At 28.8% G+C, this 23,785-nt stretch overlaps 1 protein-coding gene and 1 pseudogene across 3 annotated transcripts; one reads left to right on the plus strand and one right to left on the minus strand.

Annotated features, from left to right (window-relative positions):
• The first annotated feature begins 11,466 nt into the window (after positions 1–11,466).
• On the plus strand, positions 11,467–11,987 carry LOC105852519 (uncharacterized; annotated as a pseudogene).
• A 26-nt stretch (positions 11,988–12,013) lies between these two features.
• Positions 12,014–23,156, minus strand: LOC101514302 (pumilio homolog 6, chloroplastic). Of its 3 annotated transcripts, none has more exons than XM_012718494.3 (10): positions 22,913–23,156; positions 20,919–21,641; positions 19,279–20,633; positions 19,052–19,193; positions 18,843–18,950; positions 17,512–17,724; positions 17,322–17,432; positions 15,065–15,259; positions 13,179–13,347; positions 12,014–12,392 (listed from the first exon to the last, which is right to left on the minus strand). In XM_012718494.3, the coding sequence occupies exons 2-10, from the start codon at positions 21,552–21,554 to the stop codon at positions 12,370–12,372; spliced, it is 2,952 nt and encodes a 983-aa protein (XP_012573948.1). In that variant the 5' UTR covers positions 21,555–21,641; positions 22,913–23,156; the 3' UTR covers positions 12,014–12,369. The 3 variants fall into 3 exon arrangements, with proteins under 3 accessions (XP_012573948.1, XP_012573950.1, XP_012573953.1); XM_012718496.3 differs by having other exon boundaries at positions 20,919–21,650; XM_012718499.3 differs by having other exon boundaries at positions 20,919–21,653.
• Between the last annotated feature and the right edge of the window lie 629 nt (positions 23,157–23,785).

Below are 23,785 nucleotides of genomic sequence, written 5' to 3' on the forward strand. Positions count from 1 at the left end.
ACAATTATTCATAGCATTAATTAAATTGAATGACTAGAAGAAAAAAATTAATATTACACATAAAATTGAAAATAGAATTTATAAATTGAAAATAGAATTTATTTTGAAACGTGTTTTATTTTTTTTAAATAACACAAGTGAATAGTTTATAGACAGTAGGAATGAGAATACATCATACCGAACATAGAAGTTTACAGTTTAATTTACATCAAATATCAAATTATTTTTTTAGATAAAGTTAAAACTTTTAAAAAAGTTTATTTAGTTAAAAATGTCAAACTACATACTAAATAAAAAAGAAATTTAAGTTTATTAAGTCGGTCTATTTAAATAAATATGAATAATTTTTTTATTATTACTATAATTATTATCTTAAATTTTATTTATTTTTATATATTAACATTTAGTAATTTAAATGTATTATTATAAAATAGAATTGACATATGGTATCATATAAATCAAATTCTTTAAAATGTAATGTTAAAATAAAAATATAACTTAATTTTATTAACATATTCTTTATAGTCAAAAGTTTTTTTATTTTTCTCAATTTCATTCTTATATTGTAGTTAAAATTATTTTTTATCTTTTATAATTTATTTATATATAATTTAAAATAATTTTAATGAAAAATAATTTAAAGTTAGTAATTTAAAATAACTTATTTATTATCATTTTAATTTTATTTATTATTAATTAATATTTTAATATAAATAATTTAGTTATTCATTTTAATTTAAAATAAATAAAATAGATAAAAATGTAAAAAGATATATCGGATTGATAACTTTTGAATTAATTAAAAAAAATTATTTACTACTTTTAAATTATTTTAAGCAATAATTAATGAAGTTTATTTTTAATTTTTATATTTTTTAAATTAATGAAACTATTAATTTTAAAAAATACTTTAATTAATTTAATAGTTATCGACTTAATATTTTTTTTGTTAATGCTGTTGTAACTCATTTACTTTATTTAGCGTGTTTCTTCAGCTGTCGTTTTGTTGAAATTTTTGGTCAGGAAATTTATGTTTTTGCTTAGTGGTCCTATGAGAAGGTAGTACTGTAGATTTGTAGGTGGGGATTTAATTCGATGTAATCTAATTACTTTGGTTTTAGATGGTTTCAAGGTAAATAATTGGCTTAGTGGTACCTCATCAATGATGAAACATAGTGAAAAAACAAAAAAGACACAGAAAGGGTGAAAGTGGAACACTAACCATGTCTTTTTTACAAATCATTTAGATGGAAGAAGTTTGTGTTATTTTTTGAAAAACTTTTTCACCATTTGGATCAATATATTAAAAAATATTAATATTGTGTTGCTCACATGTACACTTTTGAAAATATGTGAGATCTTAGAAGCGAGAGGGTGAAAAGTTTTTCTTTTTTCTCTTCTAGTAGAGGAATCCAAATCATAGTCCACAAGAAACAGTTTCTCGAAATGTATATGGCATAGTTGAGTGTTCTTCCGTATAGAAAGACACGTGACGTGTATTAGACACAATGCCTTCATTTGTATTTTATCGCATTGATCAACTTGTATATTATATGTAGTTTAGTTAAGATCAATCGGTTAAGATTTTAATTGTGTGTTTCAGCTACTTATATTATATGCTTGTGAACAAGTTTTTTTTTTATCTGATTTTATAGTTATAAATTTTGGGTTCTTAGAGTAGAAGTTGTCATTGATAGTGAAATGCATGTTTGTTTATGTGGGTATGTAAGTTTTTATAGAAAAGACATAAAGGGGAAAAGGGTTGGTTTGAGGATTGGCAAAGTGAGAGCAATGTGAGGTATGCAATAGAAGGATTTGATGCCAAAAAGTGGAAAATGTGAAAGGTCGGTCACAGGCTAATAGTCTCATAATATTATTATTGATGTGAAATTACATAAAGCCTATTCATGTGGGCCTCTTTTCTTACTACTAGCAACTTTAATGCATGAAAAAGTATCATGCCCCATTCATATTAGGGGAAATTTTCCCTATCCCTACGATTGCTTCATATATACACATCAAAAAGCACATTTTTTCTCTCTTGTTTGGAACTCAATTGTTTTTGCCTTCTGTTTAAATAAGCGCTTTGATATAGAATTCAATTTTTGCAATTTTGCAATTTTGTATTTAAATAAGTCTGTTTTTGCAATTTTGTTGTTTTGATACCGATATTTTATTATTTCTTTTGGTATAATGTTGTTTTCTTTTTAATTTAAATATTTATTTCATTCAAATTGATACATTAGTTTTAGTGGTTTTGATTCAATACATATTTTTGACACTTTAATTTTATCACATTTGTAGATATTTTTCTGTTCTGTGCTATAAATTTGAGCATTGTGAATTTATTAACAAATTCACCATTTTTTAGTTTAATAATTTTAAATTTTTATTGTTTTCAGTTGATAAATTATACCAATTTAAATAAGTGGATGTAGATTTTTTATAAATAAAAAAAAATTAATAGATGTTAATTCGATAAAAATAAAGAAAAATAAACTTACTTTTTAAATTTCAACTTGTCAAATTAAATACAATCAAATTACCTTTTAATCGCAAATAATATAATTGATGATTTAAAGAGTTTATGATAAGTTTTAAGCATCGATTTATAATAAAAAATTTCCATTTATAATATATATATTATGAATAGAAACAAATTAAAATAGTATTTTCTCCCGTAACAACGGAGTAGTATTTATATTTTTTATTTATTTAGAATGAATGTCTAAAAATTTGTAAGATCTAATTTGGTCCTTAAGAAAAATAAAAATAATTTATAGTGTCCAAAAAATATGAATAAGGACAATTTAGTTTCTACATTAATTAACAATTAGAACTCCAAAAATAATAAAAATAGGATAACTTAATCTTTGAAAATAATTAAAATGGAGACAATATAATGCTTACAACACACAAAAATTAAATAATTTTTTCTTTAATATAAGATTCATTTTTGCTCCTTTTCTTTTCTAGCATTCAAACAAAATAATTCATGACAAAAAATATTTAATTAAATATCATCAATAATTGACAATTTTTAAAAAATAATCCGAATTTTATAAAAAGGTTAATGATTACAAAAAAATCTATACTTAAAAAATATCCACAATATTAACTTTAATATTCAAAAATTTAAAATATGATCACAATTCTAAAACGATGTAAAATATATCCCAAAAATAATATCAATTGTGACTTAAACACAAAATATATATTACATAATTTATAGTTATAACAATGTACTTTTGTAGACGATGGTCGTTTGATTGCTACAGAAAAGAAAATAATAAAAATGTATAGTTTGATGGAAAAGAAAAATCATTTAGGAATATTTCCTTTTGTAGGAACCAAATAATTTTTTTTTAATTATCGACAAGAATTAAATCATCTATTTTTAGCTATTATTAGAGAATTAATTGTCTTTTTTTATGGTGGTTCATTTAGGTACTAAATTGTTCTGGTCCATTATTTAAAATTAAAAAAAATTATAGTATTTTATCTTTTTGTTATAAATAATATTTTGAAAATAAAGCTTAAAATGAAAAAATAGTTTAAATAATTTATCTTAAAATATGATTTTAAGTATTTAATTTATTTTCTATAATTTTTTTTGGATAATGAAATTTCAAAAAATAATTAAAATGAAGCTATTTTTAGAAGCTATTCATAAAAATCAATTTGAAAGATATATTTAAAAAAAATATCAATTTTTATCATGTTAAAATCTTTAATAATTAATATATAAGTTATTGAATATCAAAATTACTTTTTTTAATTGGTAACAAACAAACCTAAAATCTTTTACTGGTTTGAATAAATTTTCATAAAAATCATTTTTAAAAATATAAAATAAAAATCAAATTTTTAAAATCTTAAACAACTATATCCATTTTACATTCATCTTAAATTTTTACTTTCTCTTTTACATGTGTATCTTTCGCATAAAGAGGATGAAAATAGAGATTGTGGATTCTTGAATTGGTGTGATGAAGCATCTATTAGGCAATGTACAACTACTCCAACTAGTGTGTTCAATTATGTTGTTATGACAGCTATTGTATTAAGAATAGCTTCTATTAAAAATAAACAATAAACAATTAAATTGAATTTCATTAAAAAGATGAAGAACACATTTGAATTTCTTCAAATGACGGAATTTTGAAAATAGAATGTAAAAGAGATAAATGACGGAATTTTTTTTAACTCACTTAAATATGTTAAATGACAAAATTGAATGAAAATAGATAAATGACAAAAATTTGAAAATAGACAAAAAAAGTTAAGGAAAGATACATCCAATGGTTCTTTATATTTCACAAAAGTAACTTTTTGATTTTTTTATGTTTTTTTTTTAACTTTTAAATCTTTTAAATTTAGTTCAGTTTTCACTTGAATTCTTTAACTTTTTATTTTTTCGATTTAGTTATTTAAATTATATTTTATTTTTATCATTAACCTTTAAGTTATATTAAATTATGCATGTATTCTATTAAACTTGAACATTTTCTTGAATTATTGTTAAGATCTAAATAAAACAGCGCAATGAGTTGACTAACCAAGTTATTTTACAAGTGAATGAAGCTAATATATTGATTATGTGGATAAACTTTTATCACAAAGATTTCAGAGGCTATAGATGTCTCTAAATGGTTGTAGAAAAATCAAGAAATATAAATCGTTTATAAGGTTTGATGATTATTTTCTAAAAGATTAGTATGAGTGACTTATTGTTGCAATATTCCATAGAATTTTAATGATAAGATGATTTCAATTGTACTAATCGTTGTTTAAGGTGTGACAAATGATTAACGATATAAACATGATATAACTTAAGAGACTAAATTGAAAAAGTAAAATTTAAAAAAAAATTAAGATAAACTTAAAAGACTTTTACATTAAAAAAAAATATAAAAGATCAAACTGTTATTTTCGTGCCACATAAAATATTCCACATGTATTTTACTATAAATATGAAAAGTGTAATTAATTAAACCTTTATTTATTTATCTTTCTTTTGTGGAACATGTTGCTACTTATTTAATTAATGTTTTTTTTATTTGCATGAACTTATTTAATTAATGTTGATATACATGGTTGTACTTTGACACGACCCAAATCATACTGAAACATGGTTGTCAACGAAATTTCTTCAGTTAATGAAGATAAAATTATTTATGTTTTGAAAAGTTCTAGTTTAACTTCTATCGTTAGCATTTTTTGCAAGCAAAAGTTAGGACATATATAAGGCAACAAGATAAGATTGCTTCCCACCCTTAAATTACACTCTACCTAAAATAGGAGTAAACAAATAAATAGATAAAAACTGAAACTTGATCCATGTGTCCAAACTTGCATTTAACATGGACGTGGATGTTACAAAGGTGCAAATTGAAATTTGTAGCTCTGAATTTAATACTTCCATAATTATCAATCATATACTACATGAGAAAATAACTTATCATTTGTAGAAAGAGAAGGATGAACAAATCATAATGGATATCATCTAATATCTGTTTTAATGAATAACAATGACATTTGTGTTTAATTTATATTTAGATGAATATATGTTAAACAATTATTTAGTAGATTTTTAAGCATCTATAGATATCAATGGATGTTCAGGAGTGTTATCTTTTAAATAAAATAATTATTTATGCACATGATTTATTTATTTTTTTGTAATTTTTTAGAATCGTTTCTCCTTTTATCAATCCAAAAACTATAATACATAGAGTTTACAATCCAAAAACTATAATACATGAGAGTTTACAATGTTTTCAATCCCGTAATATTGGGTGAATCCTATTTTAATCCTACTTTAATCATTGTTGAAATCTTATTTGAAGATATGACAAAGCATATCTTTAGGCTTTGTTTGATAAAAATTAACTGATAAGTTAATTGATAACTTATAACTGATAACTATTAAACTAATTGAAATGTGTGATAAAATTAACAGTTTAATTAGCTTAAAAATATAAAATGACTTAAAAGAACATTCTTAATTAAAATAGATTTTATATCAATAAATACTTAAAATATTTTTAAAATTTGTAATTGAATATTTTTATTAATTTAATATTTATTAATAAGATATGTTTTTTGTCTGCTTAGTTAGTTTATTTATTTTAAATTATCATAAATAAATTATTTCCTTTAAAATATTAATTATTTCAAATTAAAATTTATTTATGAATAATGTAAAATTACAATAAGTAAATTATTTATTAATTTGATATGTATTTTTTTTATTATCTAGTTTGTTTGTTTTAAATTATAATAAATAAATCATAAAGGGTAAAAAAATCATTTTTTTTACAATTATGCGGGTAAAATTGAAAGAAAAAAATGACAAGTTATAAGCTCATAAGCTAATTGAAGTAGTTTATCAGAAAATACTACAAACTCATAATGATCATTATGAAACAGAATTCCTAGCTTATAAGCTATAATCTAAAAGCTACCATGAAATGTATTGCCAAACAAAGTCTTAGGTGGAATTTTAAATGGTATGTCATTTTCTTAATAATATGATATTTATTTAATTGAATGTAAAATAGTAAGAAAAAATAAAAAATAATCAACTTCTTGTTTTGTGGAATATTTTTCTTTTTAATATTGTTGATCTTTTCAATAGAAATATGATTGATCTTCTTGAATATAAATTTTGCTAATTTATATAAATATTATACACTATTTTTTTCTTCATAGTTTTATCCCTCATGCTTCTTGTATTTCTTTTTATTGTTTTTACGTACATCTACGATCTAAACAATTGTCTTGCACCAAAGAAAATTAATAGTACATGTGACAAGTTTTAGACAAATAAATGTCTTTCTAATATTTATTAATTCACATTTAGCAATACCTTAATCATTTAATGTAATCAATTTTACAAGTAATAATTAAATCAAATTTCAAATAAAAAATAACAAAATAGAATATTCAAGCATATTAATTTGCGGACACTCTTATTACAGACAACTTCTTCATTGATATGAATTTTTTTTCCATTAAGTCAAAAGTTGCATTTTTTCAATTTTCTTTATCAACGTATTAAATTGTAATAATAGATTTTGTCATTTTAATTTTATTTTTCTTTCATGTTTCTCTACTTTTTCAAACATAGTCCATCTAAAAAAATTAAAAACATGTACGTATTTTTTTAATAATTAATCATTTGAATTTTTCTCATTTATCGGAATATGTATATTCACAATAGTACAACTTAAATATGATATGAAATTAATTAACATTAACAATTATTTAGTCAACCGTAAAACCTTAAATGATTTAGGTTCATTAGTCATTAGGGTTGTTCGCTATTTATAATATTTCATCTTTTCCATAAAGATGACTCATCTTAAAAAAAAAAAAAAGTGTTATTCTATGTGATCGTTCATTATTTTTCTTTGTATGTATTCTTTTAATTCACACTTCACTTATTATTTTTTATATAAGTTAATTTTACGTTTGTTGCTCTCCGTATTTACTCTTTTATAGAAATATTTGTAGACCTTCAACCTATTTTCTAAAGTTATATTTTTTTAATTTATGATATTTTTTGTTCACTTATTTTTTTCTTCTTCGTATATATAATTTTTCATTTTTCATTTAAAAATAGGTAAAGAAACTATACATGATTACACTTCTTCCATACTTCAGAAAATCTTTATATGTAATTAATTTATCAGACATGGTTCTACTTTTTTAGTAATTAGATCTCTCCCATTTTCTCACTAAACATGGGCAAATAATTAATTTATTTTTATTATTGTTATCTAACTTTTGGGTTCTACATGGGGTGATCACCATTGGGTGGTAGACAAAAATTTATATATAAGTTGAGGCCACAATGTCCGATGACATTTTTCTATGTTAGTATATATATATATATATATATATATATGCCCTCCAATCCTTAATTTTTAGCTTTAAGTTTCAAGATGTAGGTTGTTCAAAAGTTCGTAGAAACCTAATTAAAAGGGTGAGTATAAATGAAAACAATAAATAGATCACATTAAATTTGATCCGTTGTTCAATAAATAGCTATCATCATTTTAAAACTTGAGATAAAATAGTAGTCAAATGTATGAGGGGGAATTGACATGGTTAGTTTTTAATATTTGACTATACAAAATTGTAAAGATGCCAAATATTTTGTGAAAAGCGAATAATAGGGAAAATTGAATATTAATAATTTGCAGAAATGAATAAATGTGAAGATACCAAAAAATCATGTAAAAAAAAAAAGATGCCAAAGTTTCATGTGAAAAGTGAAGATTGAGGAAAATTGAATTTTCTCTCTTAAATAGATAATAATCAATTGTCAACTTATTTGAATTATTTTCAATCAATTAAAGTTATGATTTTCTAACGAGGAAAAAGAATAATTTTCTAAATTTTGAAAAATTTCGAAAGTTTTCACAATATGAAAAATTTCAAAAACTTTCTCTTTCGAAAGTTTTAAATTCTTTGAAAGTTTCAAAAATTTTAGAATTTTCTATTTCGGAAGTTTCGAATTGTTTGAAAGTTTCAAAAATTCTGGAAATTGTTATTTCGAAACTTTTGAAAATTTGAAAAAAATGATGAAAAAATGAGAAGTTAAAAAAATTAAAAATTTTATAAAAGACAAAATTATATTTTCACGTTAATTGAGGATAATATGTTTAAATGTAGAGATACAAAGTAAAATCCTCAAATTTGTTTAACCTTAATAATTGAGAAACCAGTACTAAACAAACCAATAAAAATTAGTTATTTGTGTGTAAAACAGTGCATATTAATCTTTCGTTTATTTCCCCTAAATATCAACAAAAGCCAATGAAGAAGCACATGTGCCAAATTAATAAGAAGAGGCGTTTCAATTAAAAAAAAATTAAGAAGAATTGAACGGTGGTAAACTGGTAATTGAATGTCATAGTGTTGAAAATAAATGTGCATTTAAATGGTGCAGGTTTTTTTGGTGATTGGTTAGATGCAAGATAAAGTAAAAAAGCTTTTAATTGATTAAATTAAAAAATATATATTAAAATCTGTTTTATACGGAGGGTGCTTTTTAAGTAAAGTAAAAATATTTGTAAAAAATCAGTGAAGTAAAAGTATTTTAAATAAAAAATCATAAATTGTTTTTTGTAAAGAAAAAATTCCTTTGATATTTTTTTTGAGTTAAAAAAATACATTTAAGAAAATACGCATTGGTTGGCCAACTTATAATTCTTTTTTAATCAAATACATTTAAAGTGTTTTAAAAAAATTACATAAAAAATTAAAAAACTGTGAAAATAAATTAAATATATTTTCTGAAATTAAACATATTTTCTGGAATTAAATATATTTATTTTATAGAAAAAATTGTCAATATAGTAATGCAAGAATCGACTCAAAAACATGCTTTTTTATTAACAAAAGTACAAAATGAGAAGAAAAAAGAACTTCATTAAAAAAATAAAAATAAAACTATATAGTGTAGGCTGTACCAATAAAACTATATAGTATATGAGGTATGGTTCACAATTCTGATTGCGTCTATTTTATTTATTTATTTTTTAAATCACATATTTCATACCAAATAGTGCACGCGTGTTCAGCAGACTTAATTTATGCAACTTTTAATATAACATATAAAAATTGAAATAGATTTTGTTTTTACAATCAAAAAAATGAAATAGATTTATAGATTAATAGATAAATAATAATAATAATAATAATTGGAGATTAATTATTATTAATACAAACCTAATATAACAAATAATCTCCTAATGATTTGCCATAAAACGAAAGCTTATAATATTACAATGTATAGATAACTAGGAGACTTGTTTTTACTCAATATAAATAGATGACTTGAGCATCATAAAACAATGACATGCAAAAATGGACATTTTACCTTTTTTTTAAAAGTTGACTTGAATATTAAAAATATTGAGCCAATGCATATTAAAAAGGGACGATTCTGGTACAAAGAGGATACAACACAAGATAACTTGTTCCCTCTCTCAAATTTCCCAACTATGAATTGCAATAGCTCATTAGTTTCATTTTTCAAAAACTCATCAAAAGAAAATCTCACGGCACAGTCAGCACTACTGAAAAAAGTTTAAGATATTGAAGATGTCTTATTGAGAAAGAGTTATTAAAAAGTGAAAACCTTGAAGAAAAAAGTGAAGAGTGTATGCATATATAGAGTTCAACCATTTTGGATCACAAGAACCAAAAGCCTACATACCACACAACATTGAGGTTTGTACCGTGCACCCCCCACTTTGACCTCCCACCCCCTCATTCATATGAAAAATATCATGTTGCCCTTAGTTTCATATATGAAAACTCTAAAAAAATTTACTTTTCTTTTTTCACCAACTTCATTCGAAACTTTTAATTATTCGAATATGACCTTACCAAACCTTTGAAATATTGAAACATTCGAAATACAAAAGTAAGTACAAATTCGAAACTTCCAAATATTCGAAACAAGATTTTACCAGAAATTCGAAAGTTTTTATGATGATGAAACTTTCGAAGTTCATTTTTCCTAGAAATAATGAAACTTTCGAAACTTTCATTGAATACGAAACTTTCGAAATGCAGAAAGTTTCGAACAATATGAAAGTTTCGAAATGCAAAACTTTCGAATATATTGAAACTTTCGAAAATTCAACTTTCGGAAATTTAAAATTCAATGAAAGTTTCGAATTTTGAAAAATTAGTAATAAATTAGTAATAAATTTAATTAATAATAAATTTAATTAGTAATAAATTTATATTCCTAATTTGAAAAATTTGTAATAAATTTAGTAATAAATTTAATTAATAATTAAAAAAATTGAAAAATTCGAAAGTTTCGAAGTTTTTGAAACTTTCGAAACTGACATAATTCGATTGTTTGAAACTTTCGAATTCGGAAGTTTCAGATTCATCGAAACTTTCGAAATTTTCTGAAATTTGTGTTTCGGAACTTTCAAATTCATTAAAAGTTCCGAAAGTTTCACGTTCTTTCAAACTTTCAAAAGTTTCTGGAAAAGTTCATTTCGAAACTTTCAAATTTATCGAAAGTTTCAAAATTTGTATTTAATTATGTTAATTTAGGTTTCGAATGTTTTGAATTTAACTAAAGTTTCGAAATATAGAAAAAAAACTCAAGTTAAATAATTTCGAAAGTTTCAAACTTTCGAATATTCTGAAATTTTTGGAAAGTCAAAAAGGGTAAAATAGTCAATATCATAAATTGGGGGGTGGGAGGTAAAAACGAAGGGGTACACAATACATTTCTCTTACCATTTGTGGATCACAACACTTGCAACAAAAGAAACCAAAAAAACAACTTCTTTCACAGTCTTTTCTATCGAAAAGACAAAAATGGATCAAAATTAGAAGAGGCTTGTAAGTTTCTAAAGACTCAAGAAACCAATGCTAGAACATTACATGGGCAAAATCAAATTAAGCAGGGACGGGTTTCTTAAGATGATGTTAGTCGATGGTTCTTTCATCATTCAAATGTTGAGGGATTTATTGAGAATTGATTCGAATAGTTCGTTTTCTTAATAGATGGATGCTACCATCCATTCATCGCAAAATTGATAATGCTCGAAAACCAACTTTCACCATTTGTTTTAACAAAAACTGTTTGAGTTAACAAATAAAACCAATTCTTCTACCGTTTGCTTCAATCCACATCATGCAAAACACCCGAGTGCCAAACATCTTACAAGTTCAAAATCGAACACATTCTTGATCCTCTTCGATACAAGAAGGGGGTGCGAAAATCAAAAGAGAATTGTTGGATATAAGCTTTGGAAAAAAAATGGGGAATTTTTATAAAGCAAAGCAACTAACAATTCCACTTTTGTACTTCGGTGATCACAGAGGAACAGTTTTCCAAAATAGAGTTGCACTCGAGAAATGTCACAAGAGATATAACCCAGACATCAACAACTTACATGTGTTTCTTAAACAGGCTCATAAAGGCTTTCTGTTCATTATAAGCCTTGAGAATTAGAAGATTCATCACTAGGACCAGTAAGCCAACCATACATTAAACAACTAAGCTCCAGTAAATTTTACATCAAGAAGGGTTTCCTTCCAAATAATTATACTCAAACATTTCCAACCAATTATTTGAATGACATAATTACATTAGGTTTTATAGTGTATATGTATATATATATACACTAGTGTCTCCTCTGGAGCTATCAAGGTGCAGATAGGAAATCACAAGAGTAAAAACAACAGTATATTCATTAGCAGGACCAAAGATCAATGTCTCAGCTATTTCCTGTGATAAGCAACAGAAGGCATGTTGAAGCAGTGGGGCTTGCATTCCACTGCAGCACTGCCTGATATTCACGTCCTTCCTCCATTATCTCATCATGAATTGGGTGTTTGATTTTCTGTATGAAGAAAAAAGTTATAGAATAAGAAGCTATAAAACAAGTGCAGGATCAAGTCATCACAATACAGATACCAGCTGTTTGCTTCTCTGGCTCCCATACAGATGTATTTTTCTCTCTGGAAGACATGGTTGATATGTTTAGACACACCTTTACCAAGCAGTGCCTTATTTTGCTAAATTTTTCTGATTGATAAATGCTAAAAAAGTAGCAACACGCTCTCGAACACTATTTGCAACACTGTTCATGAATGAGTGAAATTCATGTGGATTTTATAGTCCTACCACTTTAAAAATGGGACTTACATGATTTAGTTGGACCCGTATAAATTTTACTCAATATTGGAAAGAGTATGTTACGAGAGCTTTTCTAGTCTGATAATGTTAGTTTCTATTTAAAAACTCCTTAACATAAGATTGATCGAAAGGGTAATATAAACCATAACTTATTGAAAAAGAGAAGGGCAAAATAGAAGACAGGAAACCTAATTGTTACATGTGAATATTTATGATTTAATGTTTTCTAGGTTGAGTAGGTGGAATGTGAGAAGTTAGAAAACAAAGAATAGGTTGAAAAATAGTAAAAATGAACATTTTATTTTCCTCCTTATATGTTTGTTGCACCAAACAAACGTGCAGTAGCTTTCATTCGAATTTCCTCTTTATTTTCCACATATTCAACTAAACAAACCCACAGTAATTAAATCTTAGGCAATTTGGTAGCAACATGTCATATTATTCTGGCCATTGTAACAAAGTTTTAACACAAAGTACAAGAAGAACACACCTCCAAATTGATGTTCCAAACGAGCCACAATGTGTTTTCCGTAAGTGTATTTCTTCAAAGCGTGAGCATTGACTCTTATGTGAGAGAGTAACATTGCTTGCTGATTTTCTGAACACATATCAATAACCTTCTGGACCACGTAATTCGCAAATTGGTCTTTCATCATTGTCTGCAACGATAATCAAAATACAATCAAGTAAGCAAGAGTATAAATCCAAAATGACATGCATTCACACCAGTTAAAAAATGTTCAAAGTTAAGCATTATTTACACTAAATTTAATGCTCCAGAAATTCAAGCCTAGTAAAGATTTAGATAATCTCAAAACATCAAATATCGAAGAGTCTATGATGCCAACATACAATTAATGTAAAAACTCGACACTGGAAAATGTTTGGGAACTTTCAAAAATTAGATATGTAGGTACAAATTACAATGGTACATCTAGAATGGTTTTCAGATATAGGGTATTTGACTACCTGATTCTTATTAGATTATGCATTGGCCAAAAAGCTATCCATTAAGATAAACAATTAAGACTGAAAATTTACAGATAGCGGTGTTAAAGGAGATATTTACAACATGTTATGTTGAGACTTGAGAATTGAGATACATTTATTAACATGACCAATTAGCATCAATTAAAATTATTTACCAATTCATAGCCTCCAGGCATAAGAATAAATCCAGTGGAGATTGAAATAGATACTAAGTTTAATATTTTAACACCTCACATAATGAGGTTGAGGTAATGGACTAGCCAGAGTTCAACAATAAGAGACATTTTTCATTTCCCAACTTGTTTTTGTTTTCTAAATCTGGTACCAACGCCTCTTGTTAGGGACGAAAATGACTAAGGACCAGTGTTGTAGATGGCGGATGGCAGAAGGCCAAAATTCCGCCATATAAACACGCCATTGCTTCACAAATTGCCTATGGCAGTTTTTCAAAAATCCTTCATGAGATGGCCGTCATATAACAACACTGCTAAGGACTGGGTAAGATACTATAGTACGGTAACAACTTTAATACCCACACTCTTATCTGTTGGATACCTAACTACTCATTAACTTTTAGTTGCACTATAATTTACTATTTGCTATAAAAAAAATATTAACTATTATAAAACTTATTAAAATACAATCTAAAATGTGTTTTGTCCATGATATCAGATCCCAAATAACTAAGTTGGATCCAAAATCCTGGATCTTCCTGTCACAAAGGAAGCATGTCATGGACTCGTTGGATGAAAGGGATCCAAACCATGGAGATAGGTAAAAACAGCAAAAGGTTCACGGAAGTGTAGGAGATTAGGGGTAAGCTAACTTATTTAACTATCACTAGGCCAGACAGCTCTCCCGCTAACTGCTGAAGCTATTTCATTTCTTCTGTGATGGATATTCATGGAGAAGCATGGGTTCACAATGTGTTGTATTTGGGGTAGGTTCCAGAAGTTCATGTGATAATAAACACAGTATGACAAAATTAGCTTCTATTAGAGCTCAAAGAGGATGCATTGACATTGTAAACCAAATTTTTATTATACATGCATGTTCACTCTTGTAACTGAATCTTAAAATTAATAATATGAAGTGGAAAAATAATGAGTTTTCATTGAATGTCCATGTAAAACTGATTTACATTGACAGTGCATGCCCCTTAATCTCTTTACTATAATGATAAAATACATCATCAGAATTAAAAATTACTATAGATACATTATTTTATGTCCTGCTAAATCATTATTAAACATATTTCAAAGCTTCTATCAACACCAAAGAAGACAATGAATGAAAATTGAAAAGTTCTTTCCTTGTAAAGAAATAGAATTTCTGAAGAATAATTTGCGTGTAATTAGCATTACTATTTACTAAGTTTGAACTTACCAATAAATTATCATTTTGCTCATCATGTCCAAGAATCTCAGCAATTAACAATTCCCGTTCAGAGGCATCACCATACTCCAAACATTTCTCAACAACATTTGAAGCAAACTTGTGCTGGCTTAATTGAACAATATGCCCTGACAGCTTGCTGATAATTTGGCTCCTTTCTTGAGCTTTTCCTCTTTCCAACACATGCTGTGACGACAAAAGGAAAGCACTGTAGCTTACGAAATTTTTTGGAAAAAATATTGGCATGTGGAAAGGGTGGCAAACCATAACAAGATCCAGAGTCAAAAGTACTTAGTTATATTAGCCAAGTGAAGCATCTACATCAAATCAAGCATCATGAATTGTAAATAAAATACAAATACGAAAATATTCACGCATGAAAATGGAAAGGAAAGAGGGAAAGGACCTCAAACTCCCCTTTAGCCAATAGAATGATACAAAGTCTGATTATATCATGTTTTATTATCAATGATTTTTTATATATAAGAAGTTTATTGCGAACAACAAGATTACAAAGAGTTCCAAAGGTAAAAGAAACTTCTTGGGGGTTGTGGGTGTCAATGAAGTAAGGCTTTACAATCAAGTAAATCAACATTTTAGTCCTTGAAATTGTAAGGGTCCTCAAATTTGCAAAATAGCAATTTAGTCCCTTAAATTGGAAAACATCAAGTCAATTTAGTCCTTTTTCAAATTTAGCACCACAATTTTAAAGATTCTATGCTTGTTTTGATGCACCAGAAGACTATTCAAGTCAATGTGTAAGTCTTTCATTGATTTTGAAGGATTTTACTAAAGAAATATTTTGATGGAGGGCTAAATTGATTGATGTTCTTTAATTTAATGGACTAGTTTGCTATCTCGTAAATTTGAAGGCCTAAATTGCTCCATCCTTACAATTTCGAAGACCGAAATGCTGATTTCCTTCTCCTCAATCCCTCAATATATCAAAAAAGAAAGTTTGCTGCCACACATCACAACAAATATAGTAAGATAAAAAGAAGAGGTTTGCATTAGAAACCAACAAAAAACTTCGTTCAATCCTTTTAATGTGGATAAAAAACAATTTGCAAACACCAGACAATCGCTAAGAAACAATCTTCAGTACAACCCAAGTAATGCCTTCTCCTGTTAGTGAAGTTGGCTACATGGATTAAATGATGAGTCCTATTGCAAGTTATGTCTAATAACAAACCAATTATATCCTTTTTGACGGTTTGACCTACCATTTTTATTGGTTCTCTACTTTTCCTATTGTGATGCTTCAATGTGAAATACAACCCTTAACAGCCATCTATTATACCTCTCTAAGCACATTGTGTGCCACTATGCCTTTTATAGATCAGTGAAAACCATGTGTGGTGTGCCATAAAATTGAAATAACGTGTTCAAATTAACAGATCTAAGTTGTATTGGAACCCCTTAAGCAGTAAGCTGAATACTTCACAAATAAATATTGGATTTGGTGAAGTATCTAAAAATGTCAGGCATCGAAGAAGGAAATTATGTAATGATCATGAGAGTGAAGGAGTTAGGTAAGGAGGTTTCTAGGTCCTCCTTGTATAGAAGTTGGATAACAGAGTTTCTTAAAAAAAAAAAAATTCTCGCATATGCTACAAACTAATTCAAACTCGACCTGTATCAATTATAAGCAATTTTTTGCAGGGCAAAACTCCTTGTGATGGTTAAATTTGGGAACAAAAGTCTTGAAAAGTGGTTCAGCAACCATAAGATTCAAGAAGCCATAGGAAGAAATTAACAGAAAGAACTAAGAAGTAAAATATGTTTTTACTCAAAATATAATTAACCGTTGAGATCGTCACAAATCATGCTATTTTGCAGTCACATCCATTTCTTAGTGTGCGGTAACTTGTAACATACAAGTCACCACAGCGTAACCATAAGCCTGGTACAGATAGAAGGGACATAACATGCATATAATTACTTAATTACCTGCCTCCAACTATTCAGCTTGTTTTAATATGCACCCAAAACACCAGATGCTAATAATCAAAATTTAAGTAACAGCTGAAACCACTACAAATCATGCTATTTTACAGTCACGGCCATTTCATGGTGTGCAGTGACTTGCAACTTACAAGTCACCAGTGTAACCATAAGCCTGGTACACATAGAATGGACATCACATGCATATAATTACATGCTTCAAACTATTCAGCTGGTTTTAGCATGCACCCGAAACACCAGATGCTAATAATCAAATTATGACATAGAAGACCCAGCAACTAACCTGGGTAACATAATTACCATACTGGTCCTGAGCAAGAGTAAAAACGGAGTCCAAGATTTCATCCACGATGAACTGACACTGAGCCTCGTCTGTACAATGCTCTAGAATTCTCTGCAAGAAACGTTATCCTACTTCAGGCATGACACAAAAAGTACTTATTTTAAGGGAAAGGAAACGCAACAACTATTACCTGTATGACTCGACAACCATAAGGATGCATTGATAAAGTAGAAACTTGACCACGAAAGGCAGATAGTATAAAGCCAATTTTTTTGGTTGGAATAGATTCGATGCACTTCTGTATTACATGGTTCCCATTTTGATCACGAACACACCTCATAATATTTCCATCTAGCTCACGAACAAGCTGAGCTTTCTGTTCATGCTCAATAACCTCAAGTGCCTGCATGGACGTAAAACAAATATAAAAATATCATCTCTACTTTCAATAGAAGACTTGTTTTATAACCAAGACTTTGATTTATTTTCAACTTTTACCACATAATCGCAATTTTAATAGTAAACAAAAAAAGGGAAAGTTTTCCGCCAACTCTGAATTGTGCAACTATGCATTCTTCAATAGATTTATGAATTTCAAAGCATAACTTGAGTACAATACAAAGTGCAATCAGTCTACGCCTCATGGTGTCAGAAATTATATTTTTTCCCTTTGCCAAAAAGTGAATGCTACAAAACTTATATATGGGCCGAGGGAACAAAATCTGGAGTAAATATGCATTTTAATCCTTAAAATTGTAAAGGCCAGTCAATTTAGTCCCTCAAATTTGCAAAATAGCAATTTAGTTCCTTAAAATTAAATTGAAAATATCAATCAATTTAGTCCTTTTTTCAAATTTTATACCACAATTTTAATGGTTCAATGCTTGTTTAGATGCAACAAAAGACTAATTAAGTCAATATGTATGTCTTTTATTGGTTTCAATGGATGTTTACAAAAAAAAATTTATGGAAAGACTCAATTGATTGACATTTTTAATTTTAGGGACTAATTTGCTATTTTTTTTTTTTTTAATTCGAGAGACTAAATTGACCAACCATTACAATTTTAGTGACTTAAATGTGTATTTACTCAAAAATCTGCAACCCAGCCACCACAAACAAGGGTTGGGTTAGTGATTTTTGTCAAGATATTAAGGTGAAAAGCAGTGTATTCTCCAACTCCAATATCTTGTTTTCCATTATTTAAACAATAACATTCCTTGTGGGCCTTATTTTGCTTTTCATAAGTGGTATGGCATCATTCCAATTATTATATGATGATGGAATGCAAGTGAACTACTCAACTAGGGAGTGAATATGGACAGAGCATCGATAAATCTGGATTTCAAATGACCGGAAGGATTTGATTCAATAATAGAAACAAAGTCATACAAACTTAAATCCATACTGAAAACATCTATATTCTAAACAGATTGCAATAGCCGTGACCTATCAAGCATGCTGGTGAAACAAATGCATATTAACGTCATAACGCTACAATAATTATGTTGAATTCTATACCTTTTGGATTACACGACAGCCATACATCTGCAGACTCAAAGGCAGTATTTGACCAGCCAGTTTATCTGCAAGTTCCCTCCTCTGCTCAGGGTTTCCATACTCAAAAAACTAAACACAGAAGAAAGGGACAAATCAGACCAAAACAGCTGCTGAGACAACCGTAAGTTACTTAAAATTAACAACAATATATATCACTTCTAAAAACACACCTTCTGTATTACATAGTTACCGAATACATCAGTCATTAATTTGGAAGCATGTGGAAGAACCTCTCTGAACACCAATGCCTTATCTTCAGCACCACAATTTTCCAACTTCTGTTGTATAAATCGACTTCCATGCTGATCAGCGCTGGAGGTAAAAGACACAGTGAACTTAATTTCGAAAACCAAAAGTTAATTAGATAGGTGGAAAGAGAACTGAGAAAACTACTTGCCTAAACTCAACAATATGTCCAATAATATCGGATAGCTCAAATCTGCGACCTTTGCCAGATTTTAACTCTTCAAGAAAGTTTACAATCTTGGGGTCTTGAGGACTGTCAAAGGATCTTGGACCATGCCATCCAGATAACATGCCTCCATTTCTTCCAGAAGCCGGGGAAGGTTTCATTTCATTTCTACCTCCTGGAAGGCCAGTACTTCCATCTGGATATCCGGACAAAACTTGACTAGGATGTGGTGAACTTGGATACTGCATTACAAAGCCTGTGTTTGGCATATGTCCAAAATAACTAGGAACTGATAATCCACCTCTTTTTGAATTCATATTAGCACCAGTTCTCAGGTCATGTAATTTTTTATCATCCAAATAAGCACCAGTTCCGGGCCTTTTTTGTGAATCATAAGGACTTATTTGGTTAGCACCACTTGCTCTAGGTGCCAGTGGATCGAAATGACCAGAAATACCAAATCCCTCCACGAAAGGTTGCTGATTATATTGCATGTAAATAGGATCACCAAAAGAAGGCTGTACGGGAAATCCAAATTGCCCAAGGTACTTGTTTGCATGTGCCATTTCAGCTCCATGTGAAATACTACCCCCGGTTGAAACCCCTGGTGTTAGCGGGGTATATCTAGAACTAGTAGCCCCATCAACAACAAATGGTAAAGCACCATGAGGAGGGTATGCAGAAATATATGGAGGAATAGATGTCGGATTTAAAGTGTATCCACCAACATATTGAGGAGTATATATGCCTGCGGCTTGCATATTAGTGTAATATGGATTTACAGAGGTCATATAAGCTGCTGCTGTGGCATATAGGGGAGGTGTAAACCCCGATGATTGTAGTAGTGGCTGGACATCAGACAACTTGCTCGAATTATGAGGAAACTGTTCCCTGCCAGTGTAGGCAGGGTTTACACTTTGCGAATTGGCGCTAGGAACTTCACATGGATTGCTTTGTTGCGGGAACATCTGCCGTTGTATCATATTGTTCTGGTAGCTAGTCTTCAATTTTTCTTCATAACTCAGGCTTTCTGAATTTGGTAGATTAGATACACTGAGTGTCTTTAATTGAGACGCAACAGTTGCAACATCTAAGTTACTAAAACTCATGCTAGCTGTTGATTCAAGTGTTGATGAGCTTGCAACAGGGGTGTGAGCATTGACACTTGATGACACCCTAATATCATCTGCACCAGCAGTATGTTTAGCAGACTCTACTGTAGTAACAAGGTCGTGAGTAGAACTGGAACCGGCTTCTAAGTCAATGGGTTTATCCACCATTCCATGGCTTACAGAAAGAGACTTATTATATACAGGTGACATGGTGCGAGGAAAATCCTCCTGAAAATTTAATTTTGAACAAAAATACTTCTGTTTACAATCACAACTTTAATCTGGAGGTGCAACAATAGAGCCAAGTACGTAACAACTTTCAACAGGAGAAAATGAAAATACCATAATTGCAGGATTATTATTGAATGCAGCATCCAAGAGGAAAAATTAAATGGAGAAAAAATGATAAACATACTATTCAACCGTAATATGAATGGGAATTGAATAGGTATGTTATATGCAGAAAAGTGAAAGAGATTCACAAAATTCAGAAGTAGATATAAAAATAATCACCTGAATTAAATCAACCACATTTTTTTGCTGTGATGCTAATGAAGCTGCATCCTGTCTACGCCATATTCCACTTGTGTTAACTAATTCATTTTCATATGCCTGTTGGGGTGAATCATCCTCGGACTCCTCCTTGTGTGTTGAAAGAGTCGCTTGCGGTAAATGTAAAGAACTTTTACTTCTATGATCGGCAGAAGACAGTTCCCAGTTATTTCTAGAACTACCAATGCGATGCCCCAGATGGCGATTTTCCCAGGAAGTTAGTGGGGGAGGAAGTCTAGGGTTTAGGTTGACATTGGAACTGTAATATGCTAAATAAGCTGGATCAGCTCTTAGCTGTTCCTCAGATTGACAATTTTTCACAGCTCTGCTCAGAGTTGTCAAGCTTGCATCCTGTGTGTTCTGTTGCGGTAATAAGTTTTCTATGGCCAGAAATGAGCCTTCCATGCTGGGAGGTGCACTGCCACTACGATTGGGTGCCACATCCTTTCCATTACTACGGAACCTATGGCCCTTCAACAGTATACCCAAATCCTCTGTCCCCATGTTACGAGGTGGTGTGCTAAAAGCTGAAGCTTCCATATGAGAAGGCCATTTCCCCCCAGCTTCTGAGATTCTAATTAGACTCTCTGTTGCCATACTACTGGAAGATTAATTTTCCCCTTTTGTGATGGAAATCAGGAATGTCATATTGTCTCCTATAATGTGTGCCAAAAATTGTTGGATCTGCATAAACTTCTAATGTCAAATATCATATCAGTGTTACAAAATTGGACTAGAAAAGTATATAAGTGAAGCTCAAGAAACTATAGCTTTAATCAGTTAAAGTTATAGTAGTGACTAAAGGTATTTATTTGAACACTTGACATAAATTATCAGGGGCAGTATGTAAAAATTTAATTTTTCTGAAGCCACATACCAATTAACATAAAGTTAAGTGATGATAATGTATTTATTCATAAAATTAATAGTGACACTATTCAAATAAAAAATGAAAGCATTGACATCATACTGAATTGGGGATTTGAATGTGACATTAAGTTGCAACCTTTCTCAGAGAGATGATCACAACAACCATTTCAAGTAATCATAAGTAATACAGAGAGGAATGCTAGCAACACACTCTTCTACTACACAATCTTTATAATTGGTTATTGGTCAATCCTTAAAACATATTTTACAAAAAAGATATCAACTAACGAGCCAACTGTGATGGCTTATTTAAAACCGACGAAATCGTAGAGAGTCTGTTGAAAAGTTGTTCGAAAGAGTGAGTTGATAGAATTTCTCGTACATATTTACAATGAGCAATGACCCAAACATAAGATGAAAATGGGAAAAATCATAATATCCAAAAGTTGAGTAGAGCGGAAACTTTAAACAACATAAGACGAAAATGGGAAAAACCATAATATCCAAAAGAGTGAATATATTGTATTGTAGCCCCCAAAAAAAGGAGTTAATTAATGAAATACTAATAATTCACAAAACCATAATCATCACCAAAAAAATAAAATTTAACAAAGCTAAACATGTTTTTGAAACTAACACCATTTGTCAAACCTAGTAAAATTAAGAGTACGCTAATTCTCACCACAGCAACAGTATATGCAGAATTCAACAGAACTGAATAACACCTTCAATTAATTTCAAATAATTTTAATAAATAAATAAATAATCCACTACATTAGAAGTGAAATTCCCTAACAAAAAAATGAAAATTAAGCTTGTTTAACTGGTCAAACTAATAATTGTTATCTCTCTCATCTTTTGTCGTTGACCAAAACAGTGTAAAAATAAAGTCGAAGTTACCCTCAGTTCCTATAACCACGATCATCATAGTCATCATAACCAAAGCAAGAATTACACGCAAATTCACACACATAAACAATAATTGAAAAACCGTTAATAAAATTGAAAACAAAACAAGTAAAGAAAAATCCATGCATGCACATGTATTCACAGAGAGAGAGAGAGAGAGAGAATTAGAAACTCACGTTGTAGAAGAATCTTAGTAGTAATGAAAATCACTGTACCAAAACCCTAGATTCTTAGAGAGAGAGAGAGAGAGAGAGAGGGTGGTGAGTGAGAAATTGATGCGTTGAGTTTTGGGGGCGTAAATGTAAAGTATGCATTCATAGTGTGCTGAGGACGAGGATGGAATGGATATTTTTCATTTATTTATTCTTAAAAATGATAATTAAAAAGAAAAGTGGAAATTCCACGCAACCCTTTCTTGCTCTTTGTTTCTTCTGTTTCTGTCATGTGATGTGAGGCACGAATTCATGAATGGGACAAACGTGGAAAACTCTTTAATTTTAAATCATTATGTATTATATAGTGCGCACACAAAATACAATAACAATTTTAGTAAAAAAATACGCAATAATAATAATTTTTAATGCATTCATTTGAGATGAAATGATATTAAATAAAATGAAATAAATTTATAGACACGTAAAACACAAAAATTGGACACAATGCAAACTTTTCATATATATTAATATATGTTGACCTTGAATTTGTACATTTGACTAAAAAATGTTGGTTATACTTTCTCACTTTCTTCTTCCACTTTGCCTCTTTTTATCCTTCTTTCATTTTTTTCTATTTCTCGTTCACATGGCAAAATCTCATACTAAATATACATTTTTCCTCTTCCTCATTCATTTTCCCTTCTTCCACTTTCTTCCTTATTTCTTTATTTCTTTCATCTTTATTTTGGTTAAACTTTGAAATAAAGAGAAAAATAATGATTTAAAAGGAAGAGAAAAAAGTATATGATGAAAATCACATCTTTAAGAAAGCAATGGATCCACAAATTTCATCTTTTTTTTTGTTTAGGGTTTATTTGTCATTTTTGTGGGTTA

This window comes from Cicer arietinum, chromosome 1 (genome assembly GCF_000331145.2).
Source record: "Cicer arietinum cultivar CDC Frontier isolate Library 1 chromosome 1, Cicar.CDCFrontier_v2.0, whole genome shotgun sequence".
NCBI classification, from domain to species: domain Eukaryota; kingdom Viridiplantae; phylum Streptophyta; class Magnoliopsida; order Fabales; family Fabaceae; genus Cicer; species Cicer arietinum.

What these genes read in the sequence shown, in the direction of transcription:
- LOC101514302 (XM_012718494.3), bottom strand. Translation starts at nt 21,554, where the DNA reads ATGGCAACAGAGAGTCTAATTAGAATCTCAGAAGCTGGGGGGAAATGG. An exon ending in GGACATATTGTTGAGTTTAG is followed by an intron (nt 19,194 to 19,278) that starts GCAAGTAGTTTT and finishes TTTTACCTCCAG; the next exon opens with CGCTGATCAGCATGGAAGTC. An exon ending in ATGGTAATTATGTTACCCAG is followed by an intron (nt 15,260 to 17,321) that starts GTTAGTTGCTGG and finishes TTGTCGTCACAG; the next exon opens with CATGTGTTGGAAAGAGGAAA.